At 38.7% G+C, this 23934-nt stretch overlaps 2 protein-coding genes and 1 long non-coding RNA gene across 4 annotated transcripts in view; 2 read left to right on the forward strand and 1 right to left on the reverse strand.

The window, feature by feature from the left end:
* Window positions 1-1787: 1787 nt before the first annotated feature.
* On the reverse strand, window positions 1788-19722 carry LOC124270290 (replication factor C subunit 5-like). 2 transcript variants are annotated; one of them, XR_006896716.1, is made up of 12 exons: window positions 19577-19722; window positions 17515-17579; window positions 16072-16208; window positions 14157-14236; window positions 9831-9904; window positions 9445-9604; window positions 7897-7978; window positions 6463-6592; window positions 4032-4109; window positions 2546-2600; window positions 1976-2177; window positions 1788-1904 (listed from the first exon to the last, which is right to left on the reverse strand). XR_006896716.1 is itself a non-coding variant. In XM_046705330.1 (11 exons), exons 1-11 carry the CDS (start codon window positions 19618-19620, stop codon window positions 2078-2080), a joined length of 1005 nt encoding a protein of 334 aa, XP_046561286.1. In that variant the 5' UTR covers window positions 19621-19722; the 3' UTR covers window positions 1918-2077. The 2 variants fall into 2 exon arrangements, 1 of the variants encoding a protein (XP_046561286.1); XM_046705330.1 differs by lacking the exon at window positions 1788-1904 and having other exon boundaries at window positions 1918-2177.
* Window positions 16396-16682, forward strand: LOC124270292. The gene is made up of 2 exons (XR_006896719.1): window positions 16396-16514; window positions 16612-16682. It is a non-coding gene; the product is annotated as an uncharacterized LOC124270292 (long non-coding RNA).
* Window positions 19723-19823: 101 nt separating the features above from the next.
* LOC124270289 (kinase suppressor of Ras 2-like) overlaps window positions 19824-23934 on the forward strand; it is a 51462-nt gene continuing 47351 nt past the window's right edge. The window contains 2 exon segments of the mRNA XM_046705329.1: window positions 19824-20027; window positions 23334-23474. Of these exon segments, the coding sequence (XP_046561285.1) occupies window positions 19866-20027; window positions 23334-23474 (303 nt within the window). The 5' untranslated portion in view covers window positions 19824-19865.

Raw genomic sequence — 23934 nt, forward strand, 5'->3', positions numbered from 1 at the left:
ACTTGATAACTTGTGCAGCCAGGTTATAATTCTATAATCGCTGACTTATCAGACACTGATATAGTTCAATGCTGCCACTACAACTTGTATTCCAACTCTTGTTTGAACTGTTATTGTGGTGGGCAGAAAAAAATCCTCAGAAAAAAGTGCTATTTTGAAAAATGAATTTTTGACAAAAGAATATTTTTTTTAGTTTTTCATAGCGTTTAGTGACATTCATGTATTGTATTTTCATACAACAAATGTAAAATAGACAGATCCTGTATACATTAGAGGTTTTCAGCTTTACTCCTACTACAGAATATTAATGTCTGCTGACTCATATTCATTCTGTTTCCACGCCACGCCACGCCATACAGCATAGGTCGGGAATGTCTATTGAGTCATTAAAAAGATAAAAGATCAATTTGACTATTTAATAACCCATATGTGTGAGCTATCAATATTTTTCTAAAATATTTGACATCAAACTTGATGAATAAATAGGTTTTTATTACAATAGGACTTTTTTACCGAGGACTTTTTTCCTGCGGATCTTTTTTCCTACAATCGTTATTGTGACTACTTTGCTTGCAGTGATTTGTACAGGCTTGTGAACCTAGTGAATTTGATAATATAACTGACAGTTGTAGAACATTTTGCGATTTGGATGAACATGAATACATGAGAATAACTTCCTAACAAGAAGACAAAGTCATCAATATCCCCCGCAATAGCAAAATATTCTTCATGATTATGTCTACGAGTTATGATTATGTCAAATATTTAGGTGTGTATATAGAAAAGTGCAAGGAGAGTATTGAAAGGTTTTTAAAGTTCTGCTCCAGAAAGGAGCACTATAACTAATTTCAGTCTATGTCAAACTTGTTGCCATGGAAATGCCAAAAATATTTTATTCAGAAATCCAAAATTACCAAAAGGCACCAATACACCACCAGATCTATGTATGTGCCAAGTTTGGTGAAGAAACATTGAGCGGTTTTAGAGTTCAGCTCCGGAAAAGAGCACTACCACCAATTTCAGGCTAAGTCGAACTTGTTGCCATGGAAATGCCCAAAATATTTTATTCATGAATCCAAAACTACCAAAAGGCACCAGTTCACCAATAGACCTATCTATGTGCCAAGTTTTGAGAAGAAACATTGAACGGTTTTAGAGTTCTGCTCCGGAAAAGAGCACTACCACCAATTTCAGCTTAAGTCAAACTTGTTGCCATGGAACACAAAAAGTATTTTAATCAGAAATCCAAAACTACCAAAAGGCACCAGTAGACCACCAGATCTATCTATGTGCCAAGTTTGGTGAAGAAACATTGAACGGTTTTAAAGTTATGCTCCGGAAAAGACAAATGTGCACGGACGCACGGATGGAGTTCATTTTAATACCCCCCGCAAGATCAAAATGTGTCATGTATTCATTTTGCTATTTGTTGGTTTCACACTGAATTCTGGTTTTATAGATTTCTGGGTTAACGTTCAGTTTGCAACTTTGGGTATTACCTAGAATTTATAAATTTGAAAAGTTTGTGCAGGAAATGTAATAACACAGTAATCAGTAAAATTGTGTGGTCCTAACTTTTTTCTAAAGTGTAATGTAATAAGGATGTTCTCATATGTCTATGACATTTCACTCCAGTATACAATAGGAATGAGTTTAACACCTTGTTCGAATGCCACAGTGTCTCAAGCATGAAAAACAACACCTCTAGGTTATCCAGGCCCTTCATGAAGACGGAATATCATCAATTCATCACCCTACATGGCCTCAATGAAAACATGAACACAATGCAAGATGACATTCTGATTTATATATACAATTTATACAAAGGTAGCTTTGGCCTTGTTAACCATCTCCCATAGAGTAAAAGGCTGTATCACTTTGCATTGCTAACAACCTCCCATGATGTCAAAGGCTGTATCACTTTGCATTGCTAACAACCTCCATGGTGTCAAAGGCTGTGTCACGAGACCTAGATAAAAAGACCTCCGTGAGTATGAAAGTCTGTGTCACAGGGCCACGCTAACCACCTCCCACAGTGTCAAAGTTTGTGTCACTTGTCCCACAGTATCCAAGGTGGTCACTTGGCCTCGCTGACCAGCAGGTCTCGTGCAGTCTGGAATGCAGCAATCATGGAGCTCAGCTGGATCTTCTCACTGGTTCCTGATGCCAGGCGATACCTGAAATATAAGCAAGATGTTGTGACCAGTCACATTCCCCAGGAATGGAAGCTGATATTTCAGTAAAGGTCCCATAGCCACTGGTCTGTTTCAGTTAAATCATATCTTTTACTGTGATATAATACCACTCCAAGTGAGAGTCTCGAGGCCTCTCCACACTACAGGTGAACTTTCAAATCACTCTGCATCAAGGCTTTTTTATATTCTCAGTACAAGTCAGAACAGTCAGACCAGCATGTCGGAATTAATTATCTCTGAAACAAACTCACAACAACGAATCAGGACTGTACATAACGGCGCTGCTGCTGCTGCTGCTGTTTTACCCACTCCGTCAGTTCTGGCCCCTATGGTATTGAAGGTACACTTACTCTATGTCAGCCAGTTTCTCCAGCAGATAGACTCGCACATGGATTGGCAGGTCAACTGTTGAGGCAGAGAGGAACAATGTAGCAACTGTCAATTAGTAAATTGGATAATTCATGTGACCTTAGTAACTTCAGTTATTAAGATGGCATAACGTAAGTTTGATCATTCACAAGGCCTGAAGTAATTTTGATCATTCTTATAGCGCAAAATAACTGTATTTATTTGTATGGCCTTAAAGGAACTTTCAAAATGTTCCTATGGCCTACAGTCGAACTTTAATAATTCACATGGCCTCAAGCAACTTTAATTATTTGCATGGCCCAAAGTACCTTTGATTGTTCATATGGCCCAAAGTACCTTTGATAATCAATACAGACAAAAGTAACTTTGATAATAGATGACCTAAAGTAACTTTGATAATAGATGACCTAAAGTAACTTTGATAATTCAAATGGCCTACAGTAACTTTGATAATTCAAATGGCCTACAGTAACTTTATATTCTGTCTGCCGAAAGTTATTTTGATAATCTGTTGGACAAAAGCAATTTTGATAATGTTTTGGGCCAAAGTAACTTTGTTTACATGTAAAATTATTTTGATAATTCCTAGTATGATACAACTGACAATTTGTACAGCCAGATATAATTTTCATAATCTTTGACTGACTGACTGACTGATTGAGTTTGGTTTTACTCCGCTTTTAGCAATATTCCAGCAACATCACGGCGGGGGACACCAGAAATGGGCTTCACACATTGTACCCATGTGGGGATTCGAACCCGGGTCTTCGGCGTGACGAGCCAATCATAATCTTTGAGAATCTGTATGGCCAAAGTAAGTATATCTCTATGACCATAGTCAAATTGATAACCTATACAGCCAAAGCAATATTGATATTCTGCATGGCCAAAGTTTTTTTCATCAACTGGAATAGTGGGGTAGCCTAGTGGTTAAAGCATTTGCTTGTCAGGCCGAAGACCCTGGTTCAGTTCTGTACATGAGTGCAATGTGTGAAGCTAACTTCTGTTTCTGTCCCCCAACATGATATTGCTGGAATATTGGTATATCCAGTGTAAAACCTTCCTCTTGTGGTGGTGGTGGTGGAATTGGGTTTAACGTCGTGCTTGAGAATATTTCGCTCATATGACAACGTGCATGCGTGTGTATGTGTATGTGCGGCTGCTTGTACTAGCCCAGACTAAAGCTGGTTTTATAGTGCTAGCCCACTGAGATACCATGCCGCAGTGAAACATGAATACCCCACTCAGACACATTATACTGACTCCGAGCAGACCGGTCCTTGTTGTACCCACTAAAGCCGAGTGCCAGGCAGGGACCAACAAGTACCATATTTTAACGTCTTTTGGTATGACGCGGTCGGGGATCAAACCCGCGACCTTCCGCTCTCCGGGCGGACGCTCTAACCACTACACCACGGAGGCGGACTCCTCTTGTGAATCCAATATGACAATCAAGTGTTGACCTACCTAGATGGACGTACTGGTGGACCTCGGTCAGGATGTCCTGGAGGGCCAGGCCTTTGGCCACCTTCAGGTGGCTGATGTCTCACATAGGTAAGGGAGATAACTGAAGTTGACCAAACATACATCACGATGGTAACTTAATGTCACTGTATCCCAATTGAGTAGATTGATGCTCATGATGTTGACCACTGGATTGTCTGGTCCAGGCTGCATTATATACAGACCGCCTCCATATAGTTGAGTATTGTAGAGTGTGGTGTTAAACAACAAATACAGACATGAGGTGAGGTGAAATGGGGTTTAACGTCTTACTTGAGAATATTTCGCTCATATGACGACATGCGTGTTTGTGTGGCTGCTTGTACTAGCCCAGACTTAAACTGGTTTTATAGTGCTAGCTCACTGAGATACCATGCCACAGTGAAGCATGAATACCCCTCTAAGACACATTTTACCTACTCCAAGCCGACCAGTCCTTGTTGTACCTATTAATGCCGAGCACCAGGTAGGGACCAACAAGTACCATATTTTAACATCTATTATTACATGGACAGTAGTGCTGGGAATTGGTCAAAATCTCATAATTGATGATTGGTTCATTACAACTGATCAATCATCAAAATAATTGGTTAGCGTCATTTATGAAATTTTCCTGATTATTTTTGTTAATGGACAAAAAAAATAAAGAAAAAACCCCGTAGTTCTTTGGTGTTTTTGCAAATTGCACAAAAGGCATTGGCAAATTTCACATCTTTAAAGGATGACTAGTAGGTTAGGAACATTAATTTCTTGGAGTCTTGAAGATAAATTCAACCATGACTTGGAACGAGCTTGTAGTGGTCATGAAATGTAACAGACAAAACAAACCTTGTGAAAAATATTGTTTATGCAAACAAGTGTTCCAGAATTGTTTGTGTTCGATTATGAGAAAACATGATCGATTGCTTGGTCGTTTAGTCACTGCGACCAATCTTCGATTATTTCAGTTAATCGGTGACCTTCCGCTCTCTGGGCGGACACTCTAACCACTACACCACGGAGGCGGTCCAAAGACATATGATCCTGTATAACCAATACTTCAGGTACATCTTCAAGGTGTACAATTAGCATCAGGGTGCTGCATCACAGAAACAACTCTGTGTATGTGAATAATCATTCGGTGTCAAGACGATGGAGTCAACATCAACCGGTGTGTTGAGGAGATCTAAGGTGAAACTAGGCGTAATGTTACAGTTATTGTGTTTACAGGGAGATGTGCATGCACTGATGCCAACAGGTGTGTTGAGGAGATCTAAGGTGAAACTAGGCGTAATGTTACAGTTATTGTGTTTACAGGGAGATGTGCATGCAGTGATGCCAACAGGTGTGTTGAGGAGATCTAAGGTGAAACTAAGTAATGTTGCAGTTATTGTGTTTACAGGAGATGTGCATGCAGTGATGCCAACAGGTGTGTTGAGGAGATCTAAAGGTGAAACTAGGTAATGTTACAGTTACTGTGTTTACAGGGAGATGTGCATGCAGTGATGCCAACAGGTGTGTTGAGGAGATCTAAGGTGAAACTAGGCGTAATGTTGCAGTTATTGTGTTTACAGGGAGATGTGCATGCAGTGATGCCAACAGGTGTGTTGAGGAGATCTAAGGTGAAACTAGGCGTAATGTTACAGTTATTGTGTTTACAGGGAGATGTGCATGCACTGATGCCAACAGGTGTGTTGAGGAGATCTAAGGTGAAACTAGGCGTAATGTTACAGTTATTGTGTTTACAGGGAGATGTGCATGCAGTGATGCCAACAGGTGTGTTGAGGAGATCTAAGGTGAAACTAGGCGTAATGTTGCAGTTACTGTGTTTACAGGGAGATGTGCATGCAGTGATGCCAACAGGTGTGTTGAGGAGATCTAAGGTGAAACTAGGCGTAATGTTACAGTTGTGTTTACAGGGAGATGTGCATGCAGTGATGCCAACAGGTGTGTTGAGGAGATCTAAGGTGAAACTAGGCGTAATGTTACAGTTGTGTTTACAGGGAGATGTGCATGCACTGATGCCAACAGGTGTGTTGAGGAGATCTAAGGTGAAACTAGGCGTAATGTTACAGTTATTGTGTTTACAGGGAGATGTGAATGCAGTGATGCCAACAGGTGTGTTGAGGAGATCTAAGGTGAAACTAGGCGTAATGTTGCAGTTACTGTGTTTACAGGGAGATGTGCATGCAGTGATGCCAAGGGCCACGCAGTATTATGGGCAGGACACATTTTAAACATCTTTTTGTTATACCTCAGCTGTGTCAGATATAAATTTAATCACAAAAAGCCAGACGAGCTGTGAGTCATAGCTGTAACTAGTCCATACTGAAGGTCATGGGTCGGTAGTTAGTACACCCCAGAATAGATAATCATTATCAGTTTCTCAGATCACAGTTAACACACTCAAGGATACTGTTGTACGCCGCTGTGAAGTTTTCGTTGAGGACCCAGTTGACGATGTTCTCGATGTCCCTCCTGAGAGGATGTCCCACGCAGGTGTACACGTTGTCTTCATTTACTTCCTCGTAGGCCATGGACGCACTCTGAAACAACACAACGTGTCACTATGACTACCAGAACCTTGTGAAGTGTGTCAGCTGGTGTTCCGTGATAAGTCACAAGTTTAGACATTCATCAAGAACTCCATGTGACCTGGCCAGGCAAATTGAAAATTATTTATCAAACAATTAATGATTAAAAGTGGGAATTTATTTAAGGTCAAATTTTAACAATGCAATGCCAGAGTTGAAACCAGGGTTCCAGATAAGGTCCGTATCGGCGTATGTACGGATAAAAAATATGCACGATACAGTAGGAAATAATTTAGAAACAGTAGCAGATATGCACCACAGCAGTGGTGTATGGTCTTAGAATCATTTACAGACGTATTTATTTGAAAAAAGTATTGTTTTATTGTTTTTTACCAGATTACACAAGAGTAGCAATGTTGAGGAGCATATATGAAATGAAACACAAGATCACATACTCCATTAAATTCAATTCAGTACTCTGAAAGTTTTTCCAGTACTCCTATATTTAAAAAATAAGGAGTACGTACTCCCTGATGTTGAAAAATTATCTGGAGCCCTGTGAAACTTCAAACGTCTTCATCTGTGTTGATTGTTTAAGGGAAATACAAATCCCTCTACAAAGGACACAAGTCCTGACTTTATTTACATGAGTTAGGAAACTGGGTAGTAATCTAACTAAAAATGGAACAAGTTTCACTTCCTACAACAATGAACGTCAAATACAAGCACTGAATTGGAAACCGAAATGCTGAAGATCTTACACTGTAATTAAAAGGTGTAACATCTCAATCACTCAACACTGAGACAGTGTTGCATGGGCAAACATATAAGTACGTACATTTGGAGGCAAGTATTCCAGGAAGCACATAATGGTGTATTTTCGAGACATGACAATTAATGTACATTATCATTAGTTTCTTAGTGCGGTATGTTCCAGATCTGGATTTCTCAGAATAATACCATGGACAACTGTGTAGCCAAGAGTCAACATCAAAATTGTTTATAAGGAGGGGCAGAGATATAATTACTGTATACCGACACATATAAGGCAAGTTTTTTGTACATAGAATTAGAGGGGTTGAATAGGCGTAGGATGGTACATGGGGTAGTAATTCTTTTCTCAACTGGTGATGTCAAACGGTAACTGACAGCCACTCTTGGCAGATCCAAAAGGGGTGGGTGAGTGGGTGGGGATGTTCTCTCGCGCGCACGCTCGCACGTACGCAAGCACATACACATTTTGAAAATGACCAAAGACCGCATTGAAGTTAATATTTTGCATTGGCAGAGCCAAGGGGTGTTCTGGTATGACTCACCTGTAGGATGTTGAGAGACTTCCTCATGTCTCCAGTTGCCAGGGTAACCACAGCCTTCATCCCATCTTCTGTCACATTAATCCTGTAAGAAGCGAAAAAAAGGTGATAATTATTTGAAATAAAGTCAAGTTTTTGTAGTGCACATCAGAAACAACTGACATGGAAATATGACATTCACTTCACTGAGGTCCAGAAATATTCTTAACAATAAATAATGATCCCCACATTTATGGCAGGGGCTGGGCATGAACTTGTGGTTATAGCTAAGATCTAACAGTTAGTGATTAGTAGTCTCCCTTGGCATGAGCCACAGCACCTGCTGATGCAATCGTGCTGCTGCTTCATTACGTGATAGTGACCCTCACAACTGAGGGTTCTGAACAGTCAGACATGAGTATTGTCACATATAGTATTGTACTACCATGTGAGATAAGCCTTGTACTTCTACCACACTATTAAGGAAGGAATTGTATTGCAACCTTACTATTGAGATATGTTTGAACTACCACCTTACTCTTGAGATATGCCATGAACTACCACCATACTATTAAGCTATACCTTGTACTACCATAATACTTTTGAGCGATACCGTGTTCTACCGCTTTACATTTTAGTATTGAGATATGCTATTACTACCACCTTACTACTTAGATATGCTTGAACTACCACCTTACTCTTGAGATATGCCATGTACTACCACCATACTTTTGAGCGATACCTTGTACTACCGCCTTAATATTCAGATAAACCTTGTACCACCATCTTAGTATTGAGATATGCTATTACTACCACCTTACTATTGAGATATGCTTGTACTACCACCTTACTATTGAGATATGCTTGTACTACCACACTCCTATTGAGATGTTTTGTTCTACCACCTTACTAGTGAGATATGTTTTGTACTACCAGCTTACTGTTGGGATGTTTTGTACTACCAGCTTACTGTTGAGATGTTTTGTACCACCAGCTGCCTGTTGAGATGTTTTGTACTACCAGCTTACTGTTGAGTATATTCTGTACTACCAGCTTACTGTTGAGATGTTTTGTACTACCAGCCTTACTGTTGAGATGTTTTGTACTACCAGCTGACTGTTGAGATGTTTTGTACTACACCCGCTTACTGTTGAGATGTTTTGTACTACCCGCTTACTGTTGAGATGTTTTGTACTACCAGCTTACTGTTGAGATGTTTTGTACTACCAGCTTACTGTTGAGATGTTTTGTACTACCAGCTTACTGTTGAGATGTTTTGTACTACCAGCTTACTGTTGAGATGTACTACCAGTTACTGTTGAGATGTTTTGTACTACCAGCTTACTGTTGAGATGTTTTGTACTACCAGCTTACTGTTGAGATGTTTTGTACTATCAGCTTACTGTTGAGATGTTTTGTACTACCAGCTTACTGTTGAGATGTACTACCAGCTTACTGTTGAGATGTTTTGTACTACCAGCTTTCTGTTGAGATGTTTTGTACTACCAGCTGACTGTTGAGATGTTTTGTACTACCAGCTTACTGTTGAGATGTTTTGTCCTACCAGCTTACCCCTCCTGTGCTATGACATGTTCCAGTCGCGGCACCATCTGATGTGTGGACAGCGGACCGAATCGAAAGCGGGTACATCGAGACTGCAGGGCTGGGATGATCTTGGACAGATAGTTGCAGATGATGCAGAATCGGGTGTTCTCTGTGAACTTCTCAATCACTGTAACAAAACACAAGGTACTGAAGCTCACCTCCGTGAATACAAGAAAACAAATCTCATCTACATTTGTGTTAATATTACATCAATGAATAAAAGACCCAAAACTGGTGCAGTTTGCAATGTATACAAAAGTTGCATTTCACATATTCGGGTCACACAGATGCAAGTTTTGAATAATTAGAGACATCCTCCTCCTTGATGCTACTGAGTTGCCATGGTAACCTACCTCTCCTGAGAGCATTCTGAGCATCCCGAGTCATAGCATCAGCTTCATCCAGAATGACTATCTTAAAGCCAGACCTGAAAATAATAACAAATCACATCATTGGGGGTAAAACGACTTTTCAGGGCAGTAGACTCTGACGAATCCAAAGATCTGTCATAAACTGCCTCACAAATATAAAGCAAAGACATAAAATGTATACATATGTTTGGTTTGTTCTGGTTTGGGGTTATATCAAACTAGCCTGCAAACAAACAAGTAGGGTTAAACCAGTGATTGGTATGTTTGGTTTCACACACCTCTGTTACATCTGTAGGATCAAAATTACATCAACCATGTCACACAGTCTGACAATCAGATCTAACTAGTAACCTCAAAGGCCATCTATCTACATTTGGGACTACTTTCTCAGTAAAGTACAGATTCTAGTACATTGAGAAATTCAGAATGGGTGAGTCCCATTCATGATTCGAACCCACACTCTCAGAGTCAGGAAGTCAATCACCAGCACACAAAGCAACGATCTAAGCTGCTGCGGATAACTTGGATGTCTGATCACAGACTCTGGGTACTCCTCCGACAAGAGGCCGCCTCCGTGGTGTAGTGGTTAGAGCGTCCGCCCGCAGAGCGGAAGGTCGCGGGTTCGATCCCCGACCACGTCACACCAAAAGACGTTAAAATATGGTACTTGTTGGTCCCTGCCTGGCGTTCGGCATTAATGGGTACAACAAGGACTGGTCGGCTCGGAGTCAGTATAATGTGTCTGAGTGGGGTATTCATGCTTCACTGCGGCATGGTATCTCAGTGGGCTGGCACTATAAAACCAGCTTCAGTCTGGGCTAGTACAAGCAGCCGCACATAGACATACACATACACATACACACGCATGCACGTCGTCATATGAGCGAAATATTCTCAAGCATGACGTTAAACCCACTTTCACCTCACCTCTGACAAGAGTATAATTGGCATGGCTCCAAAGGCTACACATACACAATGGCATTTAGAAAGTAGTCTAATGTAACATTTGTCATAAATGGGACTACTCCTTCTGAGTAAAGTAGATATGTGAGGATGCTATTGATGACTTTTGTATTTAAAAGAATTAACATCATTATGTTTTGGCAGGTATTTTAGCAGATAACATATGTTATATTTGGGATTACACTTTCTTAGTAAAGTGCAGATTCTAGTACTTTTGTTGGGATGATCCCACCCGGGATTCGAACCCACACCCTCAGAGTCAGGCACCTAATCGCCAGCACACAAAGTCAGCCGCCCAACCCACTTAGCCACCACGACTTCCACTAAAATAGAAGTCGGACAACTGGTAGTCTAGACTAAGGACTTTGTGTACCCCTCTGAGAAGTGTTAATTGGCACTGCTCCCCCGGCCAAAAGTACATGAATCTGTACTTTACTGAGAAAGTGTAATCCCAAATATAACATACGTTACATCTGACCACTTTCTAAATGTGTACAACGATTCAAAGTCATTTGTCCTACATTTTCAGATTACAGACAGGAACAAACTCTGATGACCACTGACCAGTGTCTAATGACTAAAATACTACCCACCTTCGCTGGCAGAGAGATTAGTGATACAATGTTCTTTGTTTGTGTTTGAGATAGAAAATATAAGATATTCCGATCTGAATGCCTTCCTTTGTTTGTTGCTTAATGCCTCACTCTGCAATATTTCACCTGCATGGCAGACGTCTGTATATAATCGAGTCTGGACTAGACAATCCAGTGATCAACTTCATGAGCATTTCTTTGATGGGCATTTTAGAAGTTGAGTTGATGAAGAATAATGACAATTATTATGGATATACAACTTCTTTTATTCTGTGGAGGCGACGTTTCGACATAGATTCTAATGTCGTTGTCAAGCATACACAAGTTGTATATCCATAATAATTGTCATTATTCTTCTTCATGAGCACTGACCTACACATTTGGGACACAATGACATGTGTCAACCACGTCAGTGAGCCTGACCACCTGATCCTGTTAAAGTACTGTCGGAAATGATAGAAAATGCTTTTTAACCTTAATACTTTGATAAAGGTGATAAATGTACTATGTTGTCAATATATCAACTCGCCTATAGTGTACCTAATTTTTATTTCAATCGATTTAACATTCACATCGATTAAAGGGCAGTTTACAGGAGAGAATATGGTACCAAAACAACAACTTAGGATTTTTTCAGAGTTCAACAACAGAAATCTTAAATAGTCTTTACATTTATGCTAATAATACAGGTGGTGTAAAAAAAAATGAATCAACGTTTTTCTTTAACAAATAAATGTTGAATGTTTGTGTTACTTTACTTAATTACCGTTTCTTTATTGAAGAAATATTAATATAAATGTGAAGTCTTGATAAATAAGTTTCCCGTCATGCATGCACATCTTTATCACAGCGTCCACTATGGCCAACTATTTGCAGTCAATTGTTGCAAAGGTTTATAAGAATTTTGTGCTTGAAAAAGACAGAGGTAAACCTTTCATTAGTTTAGAAAGGGTTTATTACAGAACTTGTAGAGCTGTTGGTATGTCTTACCAACAAGTTTACAATACTGTAAACAAATCAGACAAGACAGGGAACCGTCTCAAAAGCAAAACCGGGTCGTAAAACCATCCTTGACAACTTTGACAAGGGAGTACTAAGACGGGCGGTCTACAAACTTTATGAGAAGAAGAATATATATATTCTAAAGAAGCTACACCAGTGACTTCGTTAAATCTTTGGCCAATGTTCACAACTAGATTAAACTGACCGAATTACATCCATATTTTTGCAATGAAATATACTGTTGACATGTAAAACATTTATTAAAACGTTGCACATTTCTAAAATCAATGGATAAGATAACACAAGTGATAGGATTCTTTCCAATGTACAGTAATTCGTATGTTTATTTTAAAATAACCACACATACATACATACACAAATGATCCCTTACATAACCAATACGTATACTATACGTACACATATTCAACATTTTGAAGAAAACATCTGTTGAGATGACACCTCCCCCGAGCGTGTGCTCAGGTGTCCATTTCACCTGTCGATACTGTGCATGCTGATGACGTAACACAGGCAGTTAATGTTTGTATCAAATAATGTCCCACTACCCGTTATGTTTCTAAGTTTTTGGTATTTTCATCAGTAAAAACACATTTTAGGGCATGTCTCAAAATTTATTCCCTCGGTCTACATTAGGTAGATGTTTCTTAAAGTGATATTTGTTATTTAAGTAACTGTAATACCTCTGAATTTTACATATAATTCAAAAAGCATATTTCTAGCATTTCCGACAGTACTTTAGTCGCCTCTTATGACAAGCATGGGTTGCTGAATACCAATTCTATCGCAGATCTTGCTTTCCACATTCATACCAATATCAACAAGTGTTTGCCACTAACATCGCAATGTTCCCCGCTGCTGAAGAAGAATGAAATATTATAACATATTTACTAGTGTTTATCTTTTGGTCACATAGAAGATTATCTTTTGTGTGATGTAGTTTGTAGTCATGGTGTCTTCTCAGAATCTTCTCCTAACTCTGAACATATTTCAGGAATATAGTAGATTTGAATGTATAGATACAGATGCACATATCCAATGTCAGTATCAGTCTGTATTAGGGCTGGGACGGGTCCAAACTTTCTACTCGAGTAGCCCATCCTCTAATACCCTACCCTACCCTGATATCTGTTATGTTACTTCCTGACATTAAATTTGTAAGAAATGGCAATATACTCTTCACTTCGGAGGCTAAAATTGGGTGCAACATTTTATGAGATATCGCGTTTACATAAGTTTGAAAAGTGGTCAAGGTGGCATGGTGACCTTGAAGATAAGGAAAGGTCACCCTAATCAACTGGTGTCTGTGTAATCCCCCATTTGTGGGATGTCACCAAATTTGAAGACATTGGGTCCGACAGTGCATGACATATCACGTTAACTAGAGTTTGAAAAGTAGTCAAAGAGTCATGGTGACCTTGAAAATAAGGTCAAGGTCACACAAATCGACTGGTGTCTGCGTAATCCCCCAATGTAATCTGTCACCAAATTTGAAGACAATAAGTACTACAATTCATGAGCTATCGCGTTAACAAGAATTGGGACTGCGGCTGAAAACAGCACGTTGGACAATAAGCCAATACATGAGCCAATACATAAGCCCATGATGCTGACTGGCTGATCAAGAAAGAAACCTGTGTGACCTCAAATGGCCACATCTTCACACAAACTATCATATCAGAGTATCTGTCATCATGCAGGATCACAATTTGATGTCTAGTAGAGAGGTACATACTTGAAGATTGTCCTTGTGCTGGCAAAACTGAGAATCTGGTTCCTGACTATGCCGATACCTCTGTCATCTGACGCATTCAGCTGAAACAATTTAAGGTCACATGCTCAGAGCTATTATGAGATAAATTTGGTTATTTTAACAGGTGTTGTGTAACCAGGTGAAATTTGATGAGTATTGTGTAACCAAACTAGATTATTCAACGATAGTGATGTCATAATGCCAAATTTCCTCTTGCCACCTTGATATTTTGAATTAACATTTTAACTCCATTCAAGCAGTTTTTTACAAAATATGTGTCAACCAAACAAAACATTTGGTTTGTGGATAATTCAAATTCAATTTCGGTGTCCTAGGGATTAGTATTATTATTCAATTGAATATTTTTAATTGTTTATTTTCATCTATAGTCATGACTGAGTTATCTCCCTTCATTTTGTTTACATCAGGCATCATCTGCTTGATTTGTCATCATGGATCGTACTGTTTTCCTGTCCTGTGTGCAATAAATACATCACAAAATTCATGGTTCTTAAATATGGAAAATATTCCAACTCAATATTTGTAAACGTTTACAAAAATCTCATTGGAATATGTTCCAATTCAACACCCTCTCGTTTTGTAATATCTTTATATTCATCTAGTACTAGACTCAATGTTTATGAGCGAGTGAGTGAGTTGGGTTTTACCACTCTTAGCAATCAGGCCTACCAAAGAAAACTTTCCAACTGTGCAGAAAAACACAGAAAAGCCCACATTAATCGTGGAAATAGCAACATAAACACATTACCTCGCTACCGAAACAGTAAAAACGGCAACTTTAAATCGCTAACACTGCATCATAAAACAAGTCGCCTGCAACTTCGATTTGGCGCATGCGCACATGGAAGAGGAAGTCTCGACCGCATGTTGACACTTTCCAGCTTGGACAAAAGTTACATTCCTTTTTAAGTATTTCTGTTGTGTTATTTGGCATTTATCATCGTGATACTTGTGTGCACACTTGTTTAGTTTACGTTCCATTCGTATGAAACGATTGACAGCAATTATTTCGACATATTTAATACTTTTTCTTCGCGAGGTGATTCACGGTTGCTCAGAATTTGGAAAGAAGCCCGGATCGTAATGCACATGCGCAGTAGAGGTCAAAGTTCACTGATATAAAAATGTGGCAGTTTCATAGTTTTTCGTTGCCGTTTTTACTGTTTAAGTAGTGAGGTAATGTGTTTATGTTGCTATTTCCACGATTAATGTGGGCTTTTCTGCGTTTTTCTGCACAGTGGGAAAGTTTTCTTTGGTAGGCCTGGCAATACTACAGCAATATCACGGCAGGGACACACCAGAAAGGGGCTTCACATATTGTAATCATGTGGGGAATCATACCCGGGGTCTTTGACATGAAGAATGGACTCTTTAACCACTAGACTAGCCCACTTCCCCTAACAAACCAAGAAATATAAAGAGGAGGAAGAAAAGTTTCTGGTACTAGTGGTGGTCCGATTAATTTAAATAATCGAAGATTGGACGCAGTGACTAAACGACCAAGCAATCGAACATGTTTTCTCGTAATCGAACACGACCAATCTTGGACTGACTGACTGACTGAGTTTGGTTTTACGCCGCTTTTAGCAATATTCCAGCAACATCACGGCGGGGAACACCAGAAATGGGCTTCACACATTGTGCCCATGTGGGGATTTGAACCCGGGTCTTCAGCGTGACGAGCCAACGCTTTAACCATTAGGCTACCCCACCGCCCCACCAATCGTATACGTCCGCTTTTTTAAAGGGAACTTCAAAGGATTTGTAGTGTTCCACTATCATTCGCAAGAGGAAGGAGGCAAGCATAATTGGCATGAGTCAGGATAAGGAAAAATACATGTCTTGCTGTATGAGGACCATCAAGATGCACACTAACCTCGAGGACCATAGAGTTGAACTCTTTAGGTGAGTAGATCTGTTTTGCCACAGCCAGGATTGTGCTGGTTTTGCCTGTTCCTGGAGGTCCGTAGAACAGCAGGTGGGGCAGTCTCTCTTCTGCCACAAATCTCTCAACTACAACACAATAACGCAACCTTAAGGCACAATACAACAAAGCAGAGGATTATCAAAGCATAGGATTTTCTAAATACAGCGACGCGCTGTGCATTGTGATAACTTGGTCATGTAAAGAATGGAAAAGTCACAAATACAGATAAGTTAGCGGAATGTTGGATCGGTGACCATAGACAAGTTAGTGTTGGGAATTGGTTGAAATCTTACAATCGATGATTGGTTCATTACCAATGAGCAATCATCAAAAAAACATTGGTTAGCATCATGTTTCAGATCGTCCTGTTCAGGTTGTTACTGCAGATAAGTGTAAAGAAAATACATTTGTTCTCTGTTGTTATTTGTTTTATTTAGAAACTGCGAAACTTGTGTTTGCAAATTTCACATCCAATGTAAAATGATGCAGCTAATATATCATGAACTTAAACTTCCCCGAGGCTTCAAGGAATCTTCAGTCATGACTTTTCAGTAAGTGAAGTGAGTTTTCTAAGAATTAAACACGTTTTCAGGCCCTGACAACTTATATGTTCCTTCAGTAAAGTGTTTCAAACACTAAACCAGCAGTTCCAAAATTGTTTGTGTTCGATTATGAGAAAATGTCATCGATTGTTTGGTTGTATGATCAGGGGTGGAAATAACCCATTGCCCGACGTCCCAGTCCAGTGTTTTTTTCTGTCGGGCAAGCAAATTTGCATATCATGCTGTACTGGTGTCCAGTTGACTTTCCAATGTTAATTATGTTGTTTATTTTAAAAATCAAGAAGAAAATCGGCCTTTATAGTGGAAAAAATATCAGGGCAAGTGGTTTTACATGTGCCACTGTACCGAAATACACTAGCAGTTTTAAAGTTATTTCCACCCCTGATGATCACGGCGACCAATCTTCGATTATTTCAATTAATTGGAACACCACTAGTACAAGTTACTACAACTTTACTCTGGACTGTTTCTAGGGCTTTGGTCTTGCTCCCAACTAAAGCACATGTAACATATGTGGAGTCACCAAAATGCATGTGACTTTCTTCTCCCAGTGAATGGATAGAGAGTAGAAGATTACGATAATGACTGCCTATCATTTAACACCTCAGCTTGAGATGTATACTCCTAAGGAAGCTGAGAGTGAAAACTGAGTTCACACTGATACAGTGACCAGGGTTATAAGATCTATCATAGTCTTTGCACATTTGCCCAGATTGGAAAGAACACAATTCAACATGTACAGTTTTATGTCCATTCAATACAATAACATTTAATGTAACACTTACATTTTTCAAAACATTCGTTTGTAATTATACTTGTGTTATCTTACTTGTGTTAATTATGTCAGCATGCGATATCAGATCCTCGAGCTTCTTTGGACGATACCTTTCGACCCTGAAAAAAGAGAGTGTATGAGCTATGAACGCTAAACAGAAAGCTCCACATAATATGGGTAGCTACTGAGCTACATGTCATCATTACTACCATTACTGATATTTACAGGGTATTCAAAATATTTTTGGTCTATTCAGACCACCACTGGGAAGAATTGCTGCAAACAGCCATTTACCCCAAAACTCATTCGGCACGGCGCAGCTTTCACAAGAGAAGTTTCTCCTCCAAAGACCACACCATGTAGACTTTTCTTCTTTTGCGACCAAAATGCACTCTGAGTCTCATTCTGATGTGTACACTCATCAATAACATGAAAATCTTACATACTAAATGGACTGTGCAAGATGTGGCAGAGGTACTAGGCTATCTGCATGGAACTCTTGGTAGCAGAGGGTTCAACAGGTTCATACCAATGAGGAATAAACAATTATTACATTACACAAAGCCAATGAAAACATGCCATGCAATATGTTAAATTTTGGATAACACGTTCTGAGCAAAGTAGAGATTTTTGTACTTTTGGGGGTTGAGTGGAATTAAGGATTCAAGAACCTACCCTCTGACTCTGAGTCAGGCACCTAACTGACAGCAGACAATGTCTGCAATCTAACCCACTCAGCCACTGCTTCTTATGCAAAAACAGAGGTCAGACAACTGGTCACTTGATCAGATACTTGTGAACCACTCTGACAAGTGTAACTTGGCACAGCTCCCACAGTGGAATGTACGCTGAAGGGGTCGTCGGCACAGGTACTACAGATATGTACCCCAGGTATGTTTCTGTATACAAAGACAAACTACAGAAACGTACCCGGTATCCTAAACAACAGACGAGTCCATATTCCACAACCCAAAAACGAAACCGTATGTAGTTGTTCCCGTTCAGCTGATTGCGAGTGGTGTATGTTGTGCACCGTGAAATATTTGTTACTGTGTATGCTTATAAAACGATATCAAATGCATCTAATACAACAGTATGACAGTTCCGATCAAGGAAACTCCACAATGCAGAATGGAATCATCCATGGGTACGTTTCTGTATTCTGATTTTGGTCAGGGTACATGGGATACGGTGATTTCGTAGACTGAACCAGTTCGTAGACGCGGTGGATTCGTAACCCAGACTCTTTCGTAGACGTTGATTTCGTAGACGTGTATTAATAATTGAACAATAGTATATATTAAGTTTGATTTTTACTTAGAATGTTTATAACTTTTACTTAGAATGTGTCGATCCCTGTGTCGCAAAGGCGATGCTACCACTGATCGCAGCTGTCGCACTGGATGGCATGTTGTCTAGGACGCACTTCTTTCACACATACAACGCATAGAGCCATGGTTGATGCTGAATGATTTCTTCTTACCTTCTTGAGGTTTATATACCATAAGTGTTTGTACAGGTAAACTTTGTCGGCGGATCAGACAAAATTAGTCTACTCATCATAATTTCCCTACTGTTTTCATTGTTGTGAGAGGATTAACAGGTTTCACTGAGTTGTTGTGAATGTTAATTTGCTGACTCAATGTGCAGGCAATAACATGTCTGAGTGTGGTTGTGGAATCTGGGGGACTCAACTTGACAGAAGTACTAGAATATGTATTTACTGTTACATTTGATCACTTTTTAAATGGCATTGCAAGCCGCCCTAATTCACTCTTTGTCAGAGGGGTACACGATGGTACCTAACACAATTAACCTAAAAATGATCGAAGAGGCAGACCTGATATCATGATCTGCGAAGCAAGGGTCAGAGTTTGCAGTCTGAGCCTTTATTTAAGCTACAATAGCTGCGTCTGATAAACTGCACTCTTGTCATAAAATGTATGAACATGATTATGGAGGCATTCCGGACCAAACATTTTATTTTAGTGTTGAACGAAAATAGGACAACATACTGAGCAACACCATTATCGTGAAACGTTACATTAACAGTGATTGTAACGGTTAATTGCAGCAAACAGTTTAAGCTACTATGAAATTCAAAAGAATTGGTTACCATGGCAAATTCGAACTGTCCTTCGAATCAGTTTTATCCAACATCCTTATGTATCGAGGAGCACCTGTCACTGAAATTTCGCGGCAAACAATTCGATATCTCGTTTGTGATCACGTGAACGCGAGAGTTAATCGTCAATATGGCCGCTGTTTTCCTTGGTACGAGGCTGTCAAATTGCGGCATAAATATTCACCAAGAATGGTCTTCTTCACGCACTGATTACATTTTGGATTGATAATTAAGAAGAAAATATGTTTGAGGAACTACCTGCATCTTAGTCGTGGTGAAAATGTCGTGTGATTTTGATATGCAAGATCCCGTGGAGCAGGCGATCAACGCATGCAAGATGGTTCAGTTTATGATTGACTTTACTGCGAAACAGCTCGTGGGACTAAGGACACAATGTGCTACGACCGAGCAAATTACCCAGAAGGAAATAAGAGATACGGAGGTGATAGATTCAATATATTCCATAATGATAGAATAGCAGCCTGTGTCGCTTTGAATTATCTGCATATCAGTCACTTCCCTATACACGGCTACAGTGTATCTTTGACATTTGTTCCCGATCAAATAGTCGTCAGCACCAGCAAGGTGCTGTGTGCAGTACAAGCAATCTTACTGCCAGTTATATCTATTACTAGGATTAATGAGCGTTGATAACACGTCCCTTTCTTTGATGTTTATATTAATCGGTTCATAATAGGAGACACTGTACCTTACCGCATCAAGTAAGGCAGGTGACATTCCTGCACATTGCAATATTACTGATTGTCAGATTAAAATTTATGTGTGATATATGTTGACATTAACTTGTTATTTTAAATCCTGAACAGATTTTGAAACATTGGTATTATGTGTTGGCAAGAAATTCTATCCCTTTTTCCAACCACACCTTAATTGATACAGTGAGTAAGGGCAAAAATAGCATGACATTATTTCATGATGGTTAAGAAACTGATATTCTTGTTCATAATGGTTAAGAAACTGATGTTCTTGTTCAAGATAACTGTGTTTTGACTGATCATGGTTGATATAGCTCATTTATTCAGCAAGTTTAAGATTTGTTTCACTTCTTCATCAATCAGTGATCAGGGAACCTTATTACAACAGGCATTGGTGTGAAATCCATTGCTTTGGTTATATGCATCTATCCTTATTGTTTAACATAACCTGATGCAACACTCCAGCAGTATGATGGCAGTCTGTAATTAAGTGAGTCTGGGCAAGACAATCCAGTGATTGACATCATGAGCATCAATCTATATAATAAGGATACATCGACACACTTCAACTAAGTCCGTGAGCCTGACCACCCAATCCTGTTAGTCACATCCTTTAGTTGGCACAGTTGGTTCTTATGGAAAGCATTGGTTGCTGAGGACCAGTTCTAGCTCTGATCTTCACATGTGTAATGAATATGTGATTCTCCATTGATGACACCATGTCACAGATGTGAGGTGTATACATATTAAGCTCTGTGATAATATTGAGAATTGGCTAAGATTTCAACACTAGCTTTTTCCTGAAAAAGGTAGATGGTAGATTAATGAATGATAACAAATGTGAAATGTGAACAGAATTCCATTTTCTTAGAAATTCTTGCTCAGAAACTTTTATTTCAATAAAGTAGATAGAAAAGCTAAACATACGTTGCTGTACTTTGCTGGAAACAGGCCTTGAAACCTTTTTGCTTGCCATTTTGTGACTTTTGTATTCATTAACATATACTGATGTAAGACAGTTACAAGTTTTAAGTTAGCTAACAACATGAACGAATAAAGTAAGAAAATTGGGAAATAACTCATCACACATTTATCCCTTAGTTTCAGACTGAACTGATCAATGTTAGATGCAATTAGAAAAGAACAACTGCAAAGGAAAACTAGTTGTATGTAATTCATAGCCTTTTGTGGCAAAAAATATAAGGTACAGATCACATTGATGAAATTTGCATTTACTCATGTTTGATCTTAACCAGGCAGATATCAAATAAACTATTACAAATATTGCAATGAAACTTTGGAAGATGTCTTTCTGATGGAAATGCACATTGATTATCAAATTGGAATTACCACTACATATTTCACTGAGTAAGGTCCTACATTTTGTTAAGCAGTCTTTTCACCCAGTTTCAAGTTTCATGTTATAAGTAAGGAGATGTTAAATAATCAATTATCTGAATATATTAAAAATATCATGTTAACATACAGTATAAAAACATAGGTTGAAGGATGAATTGTATTGGAGGCAGTTCAGTGGAGTCTTTCAGTAACACCTAATAAAAAAGTTAGGTGACTTGTTTCTAATTTCAATCAAGTCTCAAGATAACCATATTAGATACACTTTATGGTGTCACTCAATAATACTTTGTTCAAATATACGGAAATCTGTTTCGTGCTTAGTTAGTTGGATGAAGTAAATGCTTCTCTTGTGATATTTTAAGTTTTAACCGTTATTTGTTAACCAGTTGATGAAGCAGAACATGTATGCTATGACTTCTAACTCATTTCCATGTCTTATACGCAAAAATATTATGATACACAAAAATATTTTTTTGCTTTAGCCAACTGAGCTTAAAACATAGCAGTTTTTTAGGTGCTAATTACCATAGAATTTGGATGATTTGAACAATCTGACTGTCATAAATTATCCCAATTTTAGACAAAATAACTTTTGTTTTGGGGGATTCCTTCCAACTTGATAACTTTGTAATATTTGTTCAATCTATGGACAGTTTGTACATTGATCATGCTGTTAGTTTTTGTTAGAAATATTTATCTAAATTGACTTGAATGCTACAACGGAACTGTTACCAATGAGTCAATCAGTCATTGCATCCTTTGGGACTTATAATTCATGTAGTTGGCATCCATTCTCAGTTGTTATGCTTAAATATTTTGAGTCTGGTATTAGCACACAAAACAGTGAAGAACATTGTCTGATTAATCATTTAAAGACTACATGTTTAGAAATAATGAGCAAAGTCATGAACAATCTTGTGATATTATTAAAAAATAATCTTGTGTGTAATGGTTCCTTTGGTTTGAAGTTGCTTGCAAAAATACTTATACAAGTTTTTTATTCCTTGTAATAGAGTGCCTTCATGATCAAGTCTGTATAAAACTTTTCTGTTGTCACAGTATTTTTTTCGAAAATGTGATGAAGTGTAATACTAGTATGTTATGGTACTTGTTAAGGTTGGATAAAAAGATTGATAACAAATTTCATTAATTGAAAGAATTATCATCAGTTATCAGTATGAAAATTGTGTCATCAATAATGTCTAACTTAAACAACAATGTTGAAATAATGTTTTACGTCACACTCACAATACATGGTGTAATGTCTTCATTCAAGGGCTTCTTCCATTTGTTTTCAGAATACTGTTTTTGGTAGTAATCCTTTATGTCTCAACTCAGCCATGATCATGTTGATTTTGTGGAATTTGCATTTTTTGCTCCAAGTTTCTTCCCTGATATTTATTGATAATTCATCAATATTTTGTTTACAATTATTGATTGTCATGATCTATATAAATAGCCAACCCTATATGTGTATATTTGTACATGGCATTAGCAGTTCATTGTACTGGGGCTCAACATATACTCATATGTTCCATTCAAAGTGAAATCTTAAATTTCAACTTTTATTAGACATTTACATTTTGACCATGCCCTAATGGAACTTCTGAGACTCCAGACTGTAGGTACTGCTGCCTAGTCAACCTTCAGAGGCTGATTTTTGTTTATTGCAGAGCAAGCTAGTGAAGCTATTCAGTGACCAGCTTGTCGCTAAGGCACGCCTGGCAACTGACGTGGTGCCTGAACAACTCGGGGAGTATCCCAAGACTGACCAATGGCTGAAAGTGGTGGGCGTGGCAAAGGATGCAGTAGAGGTCAGCATTTATCATTTCATCTTGGGCATCTTCGTTGTAATGCTGGATGAGAAGCCCTAAAATTTCTAATGCTTTTAGTGAATTTGTACTACCATGATTTACAACAGTCATCATCGGAGGCAGTGGGGTAGCCTAGTGGTTAAAGCATTGGCTCATCACGCCAAAGACCCGGGTTCGAATCCCAACATGGGTACAATGTGTGAAGCCCATTTCTAGTGTTCATTAATTTAAGATGTTTGGTCAAGGAATTTCAATGGCAATGACACTAGAAAAAACTCATGCTATGTATTTGCGACCAACGAAACCTTTGACTTTTGGTAATTTTTATTGTCACCAGTCCTTTAGACTAGTAGTTTCAAAAGCAGGTAGGAATTCTGCACAATAATATTAATATTCTATGTCAGCTAAGATGATGGAGATTTGGAGATTTCATGTGTGCTTCTGACATAATGTGAAGCTC

The sequence above is a fragment of the Haliotis rubra genome, unplaced genomic scaffold (assembly GCF_003918875.1).
Source record: "Haliotis rubra isolate DU_JTF1 unplaced genomic scaffold, ASM391887v1 Scf1502, whole genome shotgun sequence".
NCBI classification, from domain to species: Eukaryota; Metazoa; Mollusca; class Gastropoda; order Lepetellida; family Haliotidae; genus Haliotis; species Haliotis rubra.

Bases quoted from the DNA above. Each gene is read 5' to 3' on its own strand.
- LOC124270290 (XM_046705330.1), bottom strand. From the start codon at position 19,620: ATGTTGGATAAAACTGATTCGAAGGACAGTTCGAATTTGCCATG. The intron at 16,209-17,514 runs GTAAGATAACAC...ATTGTGTTGTAG, and splicing joins TGCTGACATAATTAACACAA to TTGAGAGATTTGTGGCAGAA. The intron at 9,905-14,156 runs GTATGTACCTCT...TATTATTTTCAG, and splicing joins AGCACAAGGACAATCTTCAA to GTCTGGCTTTAAGATAGTCA.